The sequence below is a fragment of the Panthera tigris genome, chromosome A1, assembly GCF_018350195.1.
Source record: "Panthera tigris isolate Pti1 chromosome A1, P.tigris_Pti1_mat1.1, whole genome shotgun sequence".
NCBI classification, from domain to species: Eukaryota; Metazoa; Chordata; class Mammalia; order Carnivora; family Felidae; genus Panthera; species Panthera tigris.
Genome location: NC_056660.1, coordinates 187032650 through 187047967, shown reverse-complemented (window position 1 = coordinate 187047967; position 15318 = coordinate 187032650). Strand labels below are relative to the sequence as shown.

The 15318-nt window shown below is 44.9% G+C and overlaps 1 protein-coding gene across 14 annotated transcripts in view; it reads right to left on the bottom strand.

Annotated features, from left to right (window-relative positions):
- PWWP2A (PWWP domain containing 2A) overlaps positions 1 to 15318 on the bottom strand; it is a 127456-nt gene that overhangs the window by 33952 nt on the left and 78186 nt on the right. For 12 of the 14 annotated variants that reach the window (XM_042993092.1, XM_042993113.1, XM_042993123.1 and 9 more), the window contains exon 1: positions 21 to 5625. The exons of the other annotated variants lie outside the window; for them this stretch is intronic. In XM_042993092.1, coding sequence (XP_042849026.1) covers positions 21 to 850 — 830 coding nt within the window. In that variant the 5' untranslated portion in view covers positions 851 to 5625. Of the gene's footprint in view, positions 1 to 20; positions 5626 to 15318 lie in introns of those variants that run through there. 14 annotated transcript variants of the gene reach the window in all.

The following is a 15318-nucleotide window of genomic DNA, read 5'->3' as shown; positions in this document are numbered from 1 at the left end:
TGCTGGGGCGGGCGCAGTACCTTTTGGACAGATCCATGAGGACACCGGAGAAGAGCTTCTCCCCTAGACGGAACGACACGACGAGCGCGTCCTCAATGATGTGGTCCAGCGTGACCCGCACCTCCGAGCCGGGAATCAGCTGCGACACCGCGGAGTCCCCGCCCGCCGGCGGCACGAGCGCCGGGGCTGCGGGCTGGGGCAGCGGCGGTTCCTGGCGCTCCTCGGGAGCGGGGGGCTGCTCGGGCTGCGGTGCAGGGGAAGGTGGAAGCTCGGGCCCTCCCTGAGGCGCGGCTGCCGCCGGCTCCGCCACCCGAGCGGGCAGCTTCTCCTCAGCTTCCAGCTCTGGCCCCGCCGCCTCCGGGCTGCGGGAGAGCTCCCCCGGCGGCGGCGGTGGCGGCGGGAGCGGCGGCTCGTCGGCCTGGGGAGAAGACTGCTGCCCGTCGGCCTCGCCGTCCGGCACAGATGCTTCAGTCGCCGTGACCGGGAGGGGGTCAGTGCCAGCCTCGCTGCCGGGGATGGGCTCCATCTCCGGCTCGGCCTCGCCGGCGCCCCCCTCCCCGGGGGACGCTGCAGTCGCTGCCGCCTCTGCAGCCACGGCCGCCATTTTCTTCCTGGCTTCTCCCTCCTCCAGCTCGGGCTGCAGCGGCGGCAGCAGCGCTGCTTGGTTCCCTGGGCCTTCCCCTCCCTCCCTTGAACAGTTTCGTCCCGCCCTTTTCTGCTGCTCGTTATTGGCACCGCGCCATTGGTTGCGCCCTATACCCCTCCCGCACTTGTGATACTCCATTGGCCAGGTGCAGGCGTCTATCACCCAGTCAGTCCCTCCCCTCCATGCAGAGTAGGAACTTCTCATTGGCGGGATGAGTTGTCAAATGTTGAATCTTAGAGGAGGAGTGAGGGGACGAGGGAAGTCACAAAAGCTGAGCCACATACTTGTCGCCTCTTTCTATTGGCTGGAAGAGGAACTAAAGTTTTATGGTTGGTCTACGCTCTTGCCCATTATCAGTCAGGCTTTCAGAGGTGGGATAAAGGAGAGAATCACGTAGCGTGCTAGTTCTTTCAAAGGCGACCGAGGGGAGGAGTAAGGGGAGTATGCGAGGGGAACAGCTTCCCAAGAATCCCTGCGCGGAGGCCCTTAGAATAAATGTTATTTCTAGGCGCGGACCTGCTTGCGGCCGCGTGTACGCACGACAAGCTTCTTTGGAAGGCCATCTAAAGTTTGAAAATAATTCTTCAAACATGTTTTGAGCTCCTACTAGGGTAGGAACCGTGCTAGGTGTTGGAGATAGAATGATGTCAAGACATTCTCCATAACCCCGTGACAGACACTCCAGCCCACACACAGGAGTGTTTTCCTTGACTTCTCTCCACTTTCTAGGAACAATGCACCTACTTATTTCAAAGTAGGAAAATGCTAATGAAAAGAGGAGGGACACCATGCACACTGTGTTCAGCTGATGAATGTTCCAAAGAGCAGTCCTGAGGCATTTAGGGGCTTACATGTGAACATTGTTTGCTGTCTCCAAATACACTGGAAAGTGGACGCACCTGGTTCCTTGCTTAAACCTTTTTCTTTCCTGGTCTCTCTGCCACAGGCTCAAAAACTCTTTTCAGTGTCCTAATGCTCCCACCTTAACGCTCTTCCTGTTTTAAGTCTCTTCATTTGTTATGTCTAGAAGAATCTACTGAAGCCATTTATTTCAGATTGCACCTCAGAATCAGCCTATTCTCCAGAAGAGGTTGTAGGCACTGCGATTGCCAACAGAGGGAGGAAAGAAAAGTTGACAGTATTAAGGGGAGTAAAAAAATGAAATTCTAAATAATCATAGCTAACAATTATTGAGCACCTGTGTACCAGGCCCTAGTACAAACCCTTAATATAGCATCTCATTTAAGCCTTATGCTACTTCTATGAAGTAGGTACTATTACACCCATTTTAGAGATAAATTGAAGCACAAAGAGGTCACTCAGCTAGTAAATTTCAGGGACAAAATTCCAATTTTACATTGAAAAGGACCAAAAATGGAAAAAACTAAATATCACCATATGTTCTATTTCAAGTCACGGGGCTCTTGGGAAAGCCAATAGGAAATCCTAGTCAGGGCAGGTTTAGCATCTCCAAAGTAGCAGAAGGAAATGAAATTACTGACTGTCCAGTCTGTGTCAGAGATTTTTCCCATAAGCTCTCATTTAAAATCCTGTGAATTAAATCCTCTCCCTCTTTTCCAGATGAGAAAACTGACCCTTAGCCAGGTTAAAGATCTCAGAGGTCACATGCCTAACAGCAGGTCCAATCTAACACACCTCTGCCAAGGTGCACGACTATTCCACTCACTCATTCATTGAACAAATAATTTATCTCCTGCAGGCCAGATGCCTGCAGTAAACAGACATGGATCCCACCTTACAGGGTTTTCACCACGACCACTTGGTCTATAATTCACTATAGTCAATTAAGTATTACATATAATTCTATAAAACTCCTAGATCCATGCTGAGTTCCCACACTGTATAACCTCTCAGAAGAAAAAAAATGCAGCTCAGGTCCTAGGACCTGATTAACTCTTACAGTAATTCATCGCAAGATGCTGCAGTGAATCGCTTAAATTAAGCATTTATGGCAGACTGCCGCATACCAAGTCCTCCCTCTAAATCACCGTTTTCATCCTGCAACCCAAGAGCCTCTACTGGGTCTCTATGTTCACATCAAGCGTAACCCCTTCTGCTTGTCTGTCAAGGCCCTCTCTGTTCCTCCTCTATCTTTCAGGTTTGTTTTGTAGTACTCCTCAAGCTTGTTAATACTGGGAAGATCTTTCATCCATTTATTCAACAAATAAATATTGAAGACCTACTATGTGCCGGTTACTGGGCTTACCAGGCCGAAGGCATGTAGAAAGAACATAAGAAACTTAATGCCTGGCCTCCTGGGGCTTATTTTTCTAATTAGGGAGTTAGAAAATAAGCAATGAGTAAACAAGATGATTACAGATTGTGAGAAATGCCATAAAAAAAACAGGCTGAGTGATAAGCAATCATTTCTAGCAGAGGGGCAGAGAGTGTCTTCTTTAGATAAGGTGGTCAGAAAAAGTCCCTCTGGTGATAAGACATTTTAACTAAAATGCAAAGGATAAGACAGAGCCAGTTATTGACTGTTGTATGACTTCAGCAATTGCTGAAGTCCTTAGGCCAAAGGGGGCTTAATTCATTCCAGAAACAGAAAGAGACCACTGTTGTTGAAGAGGAATGAGCAAGAACATAGCTTGGTGAAATAAGATTGGAAAGGAATACAGAGCCAAATCATATTTTATGTACTGAAGATATAAAAACAAGAGATTCTACCCTCAGGGAGTTTCAAGTCTATTGGGAACCTAAGCTGTTGTATCCTAGTCAACCCTGCATTCAGCCTCTTCCTGGCATAGAATCAGCATAGAAGAAGCCCTTGGTGTTTATGGAATGGATAGCCACATGGTATCTGAGATTAGATGGATGGTTAGATGAATGGATGAGGGTTGGATGGATGGTTGAAAGGTTGGATGATGTCTTAATCCATTCAGTCTTCTAGAACGAAATGCCACAGACTGGGTAGCTTACAAACAACAGAAATGTATTTCCTACAGTTCTGGAGACTGGAAGTACAAGCTCAGGGTGCCACCATGGTTTGGGTGATAGCCCTCTTCCAGGTTGCAGACTTCTGATATACTCGCATGGTAGGAAGGGACAAGGGAGCTCTCTTGGGCCTCTTTTACTTCTCTCATTCATGAGGGTCCCACCCTCATGACCTAATCACCTTCCAAAGACCCCCATCTGTTAATACCATCAACATGAGGGTTTAGGATTTCAACATATGAATTTGGGAGGGACACAAACATTCAGACCATAGCAGGTAGATAAATGGTGATTAAACAGATCACTGAATGGATGGACAGATAAATGGCAGGGATAAGGAACATAGCTGACTACTCAAGTGGATCTTCACTGTCACAAGAAGACTTTGATCTTGAGCTCTGTGGGGTACTACAGTTCAGTAGCTAAAAACTCAAAGTGGAAGTGAATGAAACTGTATGTGACTCCCCAGTTGGCCTCTGACTAGCTATATGATCTGGGCATGATCTTAGGCTAGTTGATTAATCTCTGTTTCCTCATTTACAAAATATCTAAATAATAACTACATAAGGGTGTGCTTGTTTTTAAGTGATATATGTAAAGTGTTTAACATAGAACCTAAATCATAGTAAGCACACTGCCATTATTATTAGCAACTAGATCTAGAAATTCAGTCTTTTTTAAAAAGCATTATTTATTTTCTTTAGTAATCTCTGTACACAATGTGGGACTCAAATTTACAACCCCAAGATTAAGAGTTGGATGCTCTTCCAACTGAGCCAGCCAGGTGCCCTTAGATATTCAGTCTTATTACATCTGGTGTTAATCATATTCTAGGGGCTCTGACTCCCACTAACCAACCTTGTGAAAGACTAAATAAAACCCCAAACACTGGGGTGTTGGTTCATGGAGAGTTTTAAATATGGCTAATTGTGGTTATTTTTTTCCGGGCTTGGTTTCTCAGGAAATCAAATTATAGACAAAAAATAGCATGGGGAGCAGAGACCCACCACAAAAGGAACTAACTCACTGAACATGGCTGCAAAACCATGGTCACTGAATGAATTGCTCCTCCTTTTCTAGAACGATTTCTGTCCAGTAACCAATATTTCTCTTCTAAAATCAAATCACCTACTCTCAGATCAAGACAGTGATTGATAACTAGTGACAAACATGTCAATCATTGGCTCTCTTTCCATGCATCTCAGTGGTTCTAAATGTATCAAGGGATCTCTCTGAGAATCTGCTCAAAAAAAGATATTTTACATATTGTATGACTCCATTCACATAAGGTACCAAAACAAGCAAAGCAAATGTATGCTCTCAGAAGTCAGGATAGAGGTTATTTTTGACCAGGGAAGGGGAACAGGACAGTTCAGCTAATGACTACTACAAGCTAATATGAGTAGGGTTTTCTAGGATTCTGATAAGTTTCTGTTTCTTCATCTACCTACTTGTTTCACAGGAATGTTCAGTTTATAAAAGTTCATCAAGCCATGCACTTATGTGTGCTTTTCTGTATATAGATTTATATTAGTTATCTACTACTGCTAGTGTCTTAAACATCATACATGTATTTTATCACAGTGCCTCTGGGCAGAAATTCAGGCATAGCTTAGTTGGATCCTTTGTTTAGGGTCTCTCTTAAAACGTAACCAAGATGCCAACAGGGGCTGCAATCTCACCTGAAAGCTAGATTAGGGAAGGGCCTACTTCCAAGCTCACTAACATGATTCTTGGAGGAGTCAATTCCTTCATTGCTGTTGGCTAGAGGCTGCCTTCACCTCTTTGTCACATGGGCCTGTCCATAGGACAGTTCATGATTTACAGTTTGCTTCATCAGAGAAAAATGGAGCAAGCAATAGAGAAGTCACAGTCATTTATAGCCTAATCTCAGAATAGGCATCTCATCACTTGTGCTATGGTCTATTCAGAAGCAAGTCTGTAGGTCAAGGGGTGCTTGGGTGACTTAGTGGGTTAAGCATCCAACTTTGGCTCAGATCATGATCTTGTGGTTCGTGGGTTTGAGCCCCGTGTCGGGCTCCGTGCTGACAGCTCAGGGTCTGGAGCCTGCTTCGGATTCTGTGTCCCCCCCCACTCTCTCTGCCCCACCCCCTCTCACGCCCTATCTCACTCTGTGTCTCCAAAAATGAATAAGTGTTTAAAAAAAAAAAAAAGAAGCAAGTCAGTAGGTCAAGCCCAAACACTAGGAGAGAAGATTATGCAAGAGCATGAGTATCAAGAGGCAAGGATCACTGGGAGCTGATTACCACACAATTTAAAGATTTTTTTTTTAATTTTTTTTTAACGTTTATTTATTTTTGAGACAGGGAGAGACAAAGCATGAACTGGGGAGAGTCAGAGAGAGGGAGACACAGAATCTGAAACAGGCTCCAGTCTCTGAGCTGTCAGCACAGAGCCCGACGCGGGGCTCGAACTCACAGACCACGAGATCGTGACCTGAGCCAAAGTCGGCCGCTTAACCGACTGAGCCACCCAGGCGCCCTTTAAAGATTTTTAAAAATGACAGGTGCCCGGGTGGCTCAGTTGGTTAAGTGTCTGACTTCGGTTCAGGTCATGATCTCACGGTTTGTGAGTTCAAGCCCCGCGTCAGGCTCTGTGCTGACAGCTCCAAGCCTGGAGCCTGCTTCAGATTCTGTGTCTCCCTCTCCCTCTGCCCCTCCCCAGCTGGCACTCTGTCTCTGTCTCTGTCTCTGTCTCTCTCTCTCTCTCAAAAAATAAATAAACATTAAAAAAAATTTTTAAGATTTAAAAAAATGAAAATGAAAAATATTTGAGATATTTCCCTAAATCTTCCCCCACCCCACATACTCATCCACAGACTGTGTTAAAGCCTCTTGTTCTATGTAGATGCTGTACATCCCATACCACCAGCCCCTTAGTAACAGATGCACACCTCAGATAGGCAGGTGGAAGAGGCCATCATATTACAAAGGTAAATCCTAATATTGAGAACAGTCCCTATAAGGAGAGCCATCATTGATCTGTGAGTACCTCCTATGTGCCAGATGGAGACAGCAGCCAGGTAAGCCTGGGGAGGATAAGTACATCAAAGGTGGGTACTGTCCTGAGACATCTTCGTCTACAGTCTTGGGTGTTTTTTCACATGCTCCCCCTCCCTTCTTTGTATATTTTCAACAGCTGCCATGTCAACATAGTTCCTTAAAATTGCACTTCAAGGACACTGCTTTAGAGGGGGTGGTTCTATGTTGACCATCTTGGTTTGCCTGGACCGAAGGGTTTTCTGGAATGTAGGACATTCAGCTTAAAAGTGGGACAGTCCTGGGGCGCCTGGGTGGCTCAGTCGGTTAAGCGGCCGACTTCGGCTCAGGTCATGATCTCGCGGTCCGTGAGTTCGAGCCCCTTGTCGGGCTCTGTGCTGACAGCTCAGAGCCTGGAGCCTGTTTCAGATTCTGTGTCTCCCTCTCTCTGACCCTCCCCTGTTTATGCTCTGTCTCTCCTTGTCTCAAAAATAAATAAAACGTTAAAAAAAAATTAAAAAAAAAAAAAGTGGGACAGTCCTGGGCAAATGGAGATAGTTGGCCAGGATTCATGCTGGGTGTCTTGCAGAAATGAATGCTGATCCTTGCAAGAACCCAGAAGGAAAGGGAGCCTTGGAGAGGTCAAAGAAAACTTCTAAAGCTGGAAAATGGGATTAGGATGGGCACCAGGTCTCTGAGTCTCCAAAGATGTGCTCTTGGCAACTTTGATCTCTTGGCTATTTCTTCTATTTCCTTCACCATCCTCCAGGACAGGATTTTTGGATAAAAGGCATATCAGTGTGCATTTTTTGTCCAGCCTTCTAGTTGCAAGCCCACAAGTTAAACCTGACCTTAGATTCTACCTTGATTGTATCCACCCTCTCAAAAAAAATTCTAAGAACATTTATGTATTTGATTATTTCTCTCAGTTGGGTTCTTCTATCATTTTAAAGGTAGCAGGTCTTAGATTATGAGACTCTCTTTTTTTCAATGTTTATTTAAATTTTTTTTTAATGTTTATTTTTGACAGAGAGAGACAGAGCATGAGCGGGGGAGGGGGAGAGAGAGAGAGAGAGAGAGAGACACAGAATCTGAAGCAGGCTCTAGGCTCTGAGCTATCAGCAGAGAGCCCGACGCGGGGCTCAAACCCACAAGCCACAAGATCATGACCAGGGCTGAAGTCAGACACTTAACAGACTGAGCCACCCAGGTGCCCCTTAGATTATGAGACTCTTAAAAAGATTTCATTTTATAGCTTCCTTAGACTAGTGCTTATCCAAGTAATGGTATTTAATCTCTATCATGTGCTTACTTCTTATCAGGCATGAAATCACTTAAACCATATTATATCCTAATTAGGTACATTCCATAATTATCACCATTACAGATTAGGATACTGAGGCACATCTAGGTATTGGATGGGGTGCCTGGATGGCTCAGTCAGAAGAGCATGCAACTCTTGATCTTGCGGTTGTGAGTTTGAGCCCCACATTGGGTGCAGAGATCACTAAAAAAATAAAAAAATAAAAATAAATAAAAATAGGCATCAGAGATCAATACCTATTTGCTCATTGATTACAAGGAGCTCCTGACCTTATGTGAAGATTTCTGAAAAACAGGTGGAAACGTCAGCTAAAGAGGTACATGTGATACGAGGGCCAATCTTGAGAAACCACAACCCCCAGATCATTTTGATAGAATTGCTCCTCTGTCCTCATTATTTACCTCTGTTTCAGTTTCCTCGTTTGTAATACAGGAATGATCATCATCATCTCTACCTCAAATAGCTGCTGTGAAGATTACATTAAATTGGATCATGTGGGGCACCTGGGTGGCTCAGTCGGTTAAGCGTCCGACTTCAGCTCAGGTCACGATCTCACGCTCCGTGAGTTCGAGCCCCGCGTCGGGCTCTGGGCCGATGGCTCGGAGCCTGGAGCCTGCTTCCGATTCTGTGTCTCCCTCTCTCTCTGCCCCTCCCCCGTTCATGCTCTGTCTCTCTCTGTCTCAAAAATAAATAAGTGTTAAATAAATAAATAAATAAATAAATAATTGGATCATGTCTATAGGTGGTAACAGTTCTTATTATCCCTCCCAGAGGTCTGGAGGCCTGGGTGGGAGCATGGAAGTCATTTGGTTCATCCGAAGTAAATTCTGAGCCAGAAGCCAGGGACCAGGCACTAGTGTTAGCATTTATTTTAGGGCTATTCCAGTGTTTACCCCCAGCCAGTGCTCTGACTACATATGCAAATACAGGTCTAAACTGCTTTGGTACATTCTTATGCCAAATTCCTACTCTGTTTTATTTGTAGTTGTTTGTTTTAAAAACAGCCCACATGGTTTAGGAAGGAATGTGTGCCTAGCTATACCTAGGAAAAAAAAAAAAAAGACCCTTGTGATGTCTGTCTTGTTCATCACTGCATCTCTCCCATGTGTAGCACAGTGCCTGGCACATGGCAGGCTTTCAAAAAACATTTGTAGAATTCATAAACAAATGACTAGGCAAGTGAATAGTTATTTCCAGGGGGTAGAATCAATGTGGGTTTTCTTTTCTTTTTGCTCATCTGCATGTCCCAGTTGTCCTAATTTTCTCGTTTTTCTATAATGCACATGTATTTAAGAAATGTTTAAATCCTTACTTCAGCAAATAAATATATAACTAAGTGAATTTTTTAAAAAAGGCTAGGATAGTCTTTTAATAGGAGGATTCCTTTTTTTGTTTGTTTTAATGTTTATTTGTTTATTTATTTTTTAGAGAGAGAGAGAGAGACAGAGTGCAAGCGGGGGAGGGGCAGAGAGAGAGACTGGCACAGAATCTGAAGCAGGTTCCAGGCTCCCAGCTGTCAGCACAGAGCCTTAGGTGGGCTGAAACTCACCAACTGGGGAATCAGGACCTGGGCCACCCAGGATGACCTGAGCCATCCTCCCTCCCAAACACGGAATCTCTGGACAGGGTGTGCAGAGCAGTAGGCCTGAGTGGGTTGCCCAGGAGCTAATGGGGAGGAGGGATAAGAGAGTCCGCATCCTAGATCCCAGAGGCTTCAGCAGCCTGCCCTTCTCCGTTGGGTCACAACACACAACATATTTTACTTTGGTGTGCATGCTGGGTGAAGGCGAGAAGCAAGTCCCAGAAGAGTTTTTCAGGGACTCTAAATGATTCATAAGGAGTTCTCCTCGGGAAACGGAGACCTGGGTGTTGGGTGCACTGAATTGGAGGTGGCATAGCTCCTGACCCCTCCCCACTCCACCAGGCAGTGAACCTTCAGAGGTGACCCCCTTCTGTAGGAGTTTTTGGCCCCTGTATCCAAATCCGAATTCCTTGCAGGCTTAGCCCACTCCCACCCTGGTCCGTGGTTGCTGACGAAGACGGGAATAGACAAGCCAATTTAGTTGTCGTTCTCTCTTTGTTCCCTTGACCTTGAGGCATCTAACGCAGCAGAGCCCGCGGTGCCGGGAGCCTGGCAGAGTTCTGGAATGAAAGGCAGGAGACCTTGGAGGGCTCTCGGAGCCCACACTCGTTTTCTCTGCTTTGGTCACCATAGTGACTTCTCTCTGAAGCCCCAATTCTGTGGGTTTTGCTAGATATTCATTCATAATAAGGCCACCCCTGCGTTTTCCGCCCACTGGGGAATAGAGCGCCGCGTGCATTTGTAGTCACGTGGCTCATGCGCTGGGCCTTTAAACTCTGCGTGTGTGTGTGTGTGTGTGTGCGCGCGCGCGCGTGAAGCGGCGGGGGGCGGGCGCGCGCACTGCGAGGTCCTCTTCTCTGTGGAGGGAAGGGTCAGAGCTGGGAAGGAATTCAGATCCCCTCTGGTCTTGTTCTCATTGTTTACAGAGAAAGGACCTGCCCAAAGTTTCCTAGCCTTGCGAGAGACGCCCCCACTAGAACAGAAGTGTCCTGACTCCTGGCCCAGTGCTCACTGCACTCCATCACACAGGGACGTGCAAGGCCCACGGGCTCATCCCAGATTTTCTAACTTCTTGGCCTTTTGTGCCAAGCACTGGAGTCACACTTCCTGACACCGTCACTAAAGGATCCAAAAATTTATGATAACCAGATCGTGAACCTCTCTAGTGAAAGGCCAAAACTAGAGCTCTGATAGTGAGACAAAGCACTTCCATTTCCAGTACAGATTTGCAAGTAAATTAGCTCATTTGATACTCTGGATTACCCTGCAAAGTGACTACTATTATTCCCTTTTAAATTGAGAAACTTGTGGCTTCAGATTGGTAGTATGAATCAACTAGGGAGTCAGAGGTGAATTTGAATCCTAACTCTGCAATTTGCTAATGATAAAGAATAGCATAAAAGCTCATCAATATAGACCCTGAGTTCAAATTCAATGAGATCCAGTGTCCCTGTCATTTCCCTGCTGTGTGACTTTAGGCAAGTTACTTAACTTCTCTGAGCTTCTATTTTCCATCTGTAAAAACAGCTTAATAGCACCTATTTCACACTGTCTTTGTGAGGATCAAATAAAGCAATACATGGAAATCACTTAGCACTGTACTGGATACTTAATAAGTGGTTTCTATTATTCCAAAATTAGAAAGTACTCTCCTACAAGAACTGCTGGTCACAGACAAAAAGAAAAAAATCTACATCCCACATCCAGGCTCACCCAGAGCCCAATACCTTCCTTTGTGTCAGCCAAGGAAATGAGTACTTGAAAAAAAGACATCCCAAAGAGAGGAAATGAATTTGAAAGATGTTTTTCATAGCTTGATTTTGCATTTCTAAAAGATTCAGACTTCGGAAGGGAAGGGAGGAATTGGATTCAGTGTTTCTCTATAGCTTTGCTTCCAATACTCTCCAAAACTATGCTGCCCAACAGGGTGGGCCCCCAGCCTCTTGTGGTTATTGAACACATTAAATACACCTGCTCCAGATTGAGATGTGCTGTAAGTATAAAATGCATCCCGGATCTTAAAGACTTAGTGGGAAAAATTTTAAAACACTTTTAGAATTAATTTCACCCATGTCTTTTGATGTTTCTAATATGGCTATCAGAAATTTTTCAGTTCAGTATGTGGCTCAACATTATGTTTCTGTAAGACAGAGCTGCTACAGGTAGAACACGGAATCCCAGCTCAGGCCATCTGTGTAGGGCACCTCCCGTGTCTCTCTCCTTTAATTCTTACAACAATATTGTCTGGAAGGTATTGTTATTTACATTCCACTCCTGAAGGGCAAATTTAGGGATGCCAACCCTTCGTTTTACCAGGTAAGGTCACCAAACCCACTATTACTATGTACTAATATCATTCCACAAGAGAGGGACTTCGTAATACCAACAACACTGAACATTTCAACTGCATCCAACAGTACATTGCCCCCTCAGTAATAAAAGTAGCTGGCATTTCTTAAGAGCTTATTATTTTAAAGGCACTGAGCTAATATATGCTTTAGCTTTTCAGTTCTGTAAAACCCATGAGGTCGGTTCCATTATCATCCCCATTTAAAAGATAAAGTGAGTGATGGGGCACCTGGGTGGCTCAGTCAGGCGCCACAAAATCAAAGACTCTTGATTTCGACTCAGGTTATGATGTCGTGGTTAGTGAGATGGAGCCCCATGGTTGGTGAGATCGAGACCCACGACGGGCTCCATGCTAACAGCACTGAACCTGCTTGGGATTCTCTCTCTCCCCCCGCCCTCCCCCCTCAAAATAAATAAATAAACATTAAAAAAAAAAAAAGATAAGGAGACCAAGGCTCTGAGAGGCACCGGCTAATAAGTGGGGACTGTAGGATTTGAACTCACATACGATAAACTCTAAAGCCTGTTCTCCATCAGTTAGTGCCTGCCCATAATAGTCCCAGGAAGTGACTGAAGTTTGCATTTGGCTATAAATTTGATGAGGTGTTTTTGTTTTTGTTTTTAGAATTCTATTATACATTCATACCCTCTCCCTTTCAACTCCGCCCCAGTCTGTACTTGAATTTGGGAAAAGATAATTACAGTTGAAGTGACACGGGTATTTAAAAGGAAATCAACACATCTGCCTTCATCCTGCATGAATATGGAAGAGGATTTCTATCTACCCAGCCCTTCTCGTGTTCTCTTTCAATGGAAAATGTCAGCAAGCTCCGGAGACCAAATTGAGCCCGCGGGGAAGGCCCTGGTGCCCCACTTCCAGTGAGGACCAGGCTGTAGTCGGGCTGCTTGACTCCTTCTCATCCACAGCTTGATCTACACCTTCCACACAGTGGGAGCTCAGATGCTGCGAGGGGGTCATCGCTCTACTCCACCAATTTTCCACCTGATAGGGGATTTAGAACCGAGTTTCCCATGGCTGAGTTACAATTCATTTCTGACTTGGCCATCTCCCAGCTTTCAGCTTTCAGTAGCACAGCCCTCCTGGAGATCACGCCTGACTTCTAAAGCTGAGGGGAAACCTTCTCAGCATTAACCTTCTCCAAGTCGAAATTCAAATCCCTAAATTGTAGATTTGCAGGGTGGGGGATTAGGGAAACTGGCATTTTGAAGCTACAGGATAAGGGGAGGCCATAATAATCACGTCTTTCAGTCATGTTGGGCTTTGTGACTATACTGACTATTACTTGCTAGGAGCTTTGCAGACATGGTATCACTCAGTCCTCATAGCAACCTACGAGGTCCATCTTAATCATCATACAAAGGGGAAAACGGAGGCTAAAAGAAGTGAAGTGACTTGCTCAAGGTCACACAGTTGCTAATGGCTGAGCCCTAAGACCCCAAACCTGGTCTGTCAGACTCTATAGCTTAGAACTGTGGACTAGTTTGGGGCACCTGGGTGACTCAGTCGGTTAAGCATCCGACTGCAGCTCAGGTCATGATCTCACGGTTTGTGAGCCCCGCATGGGGCTTTGCACTGATAATGCAGAGCCTGCTTGGGATTCTCTCTCTGCCCTTCCCCTCCCACTCTCTCTCAAAACAAATAAACTTAAAAAAAAAAAAAAAAACATGTGGTTAGTTTGCTCAAGTTCACATCATAGCTGGTAAGTGATAGAGCCAAAATTCCAGTGAAGATAAAAATGAGAGAACATGCCCTTCCCAGCAATCTTGTAGAGATTTAAAAAAAGATAATACCAAAAATGAGTCAAGGTGAGGTGAGATGAGCATTCTTTCAAGCACTCAAACCTCTGCAATTTGATATTTCCCTTTTGAAAAGCAATTTGATAATTATACAAGGACCTTAATTTTTCTTTTTTATGTGTTGCCCCCACCCCTGCACTTAGAACAGTCTCCGACAGTCGTAGTCCTCAATAAAGATTTGTAGAAGGAATAAATTCACTCCTACCCTGACATTCCCCTAAGGCCAAAGTGCTGTTAGGTTCACTTAAAATCAGTAAATTCAAAGAAGAGAAATGGAGAAGGGAAGGACAAGAACTTAATTTGAGATTATGTTTGATCCACCTGGCAGCCAGTATAAGAATCGTTGCCAACCAACAAAGGGTCAGGACACCCATAATAGATCATTCTCACTGCCAATCTTACCAAAAGAATATTCCACTGTTAGCCAAAAATGCTAATAAAAATAATTACCATATTTGGAATGTTTATATGCCGAGGACTCATGTATTAATATCATTTCGTCTTCATAATAGCCTTATAGATAGGTAGTATTATTTTCATTGAAGAAACTGGGTCTCAGAGAGGTTAAATAAATTGCCCAGAGCCACCCAGAGGGTCGGTGATGGAGCCAGGATTCAGCCAGTACTAGGGTTTTCATTCCTGGCTAAGCATGAGAAAATGGAGATTTCTAGACCTCCCCTAAAGTCACCAACTTGGGACTTCCTGGATTGTGGCCCTGGGATGTATTGAAAAGTTTCCACAGATGACCTGAAACCTACCAAAAGTTAAAGACCTAGACCTAGTTCAGTCTTAACCCAAAACTCACCTTTTAACTTCTCACTGGCCTTGGATCCAGTACTAATCAGTCTGCCCCAGAAGAATCTTTACTTGGGAGAACCACTGATGGTCTTTGTGAAGGCTTTGGTCCAATGATCAGCTTTCAGGATGAGACTTTGTCCACAGAGTAATAGACAAAAGCACACAGGCTCAGAGGATTCTAACAAAAGGGCTTCAAAAAGTCAGGCAATCTAGTATCTTCTCACCCCAGGTACATGCCTTTCACTTACCCCGGAGCCCTGTGCCCTCCTCCTTGCCTCTTTGGAGCTCTTTGTTTCCATCCATTCATCTTTCGGATGGCAACTTCCTGCCTGATCATATGAACTATGTACCTCACACACAGCTCTTTCTGTTTATTTGTGTGATTATTTACTTGTTTCCCCTTGCATGAGACCAAAGAAAGCAGGGACCAGGCCTTGTTTTGCTCACCTTCAAACACTATCCCTAGGCCTAGCATGCAGTAGGCACTCAGTAAATAAGAGCTGACCTTTACAGGTCTCCTACCATGTACCAAGCTCTGTAGTGAGCACTTCGTATATATGAATCCTTACAACACCCTGATGCCCACTTCACAGATGAACAAACGAAGGTATGGAAAGACTAAGTGGTCACTTAAATGTCTAAATGGCTGAAATACACCAAGTTAGTCTGTGGCAAAGCCCAGATTCAAACCTAAGCAGTAAAACTCCCAAGCTGAAACTCTTGATTAATTCATGTTCTGGTGGTTGACTGATTGATGGTTCATTAACGGCCTCTGGAGCCACCACACCCACAATTCATCTGCTGGAGACCAGAGCTAATGCCTGACCCCACAGGGCTGATCTGA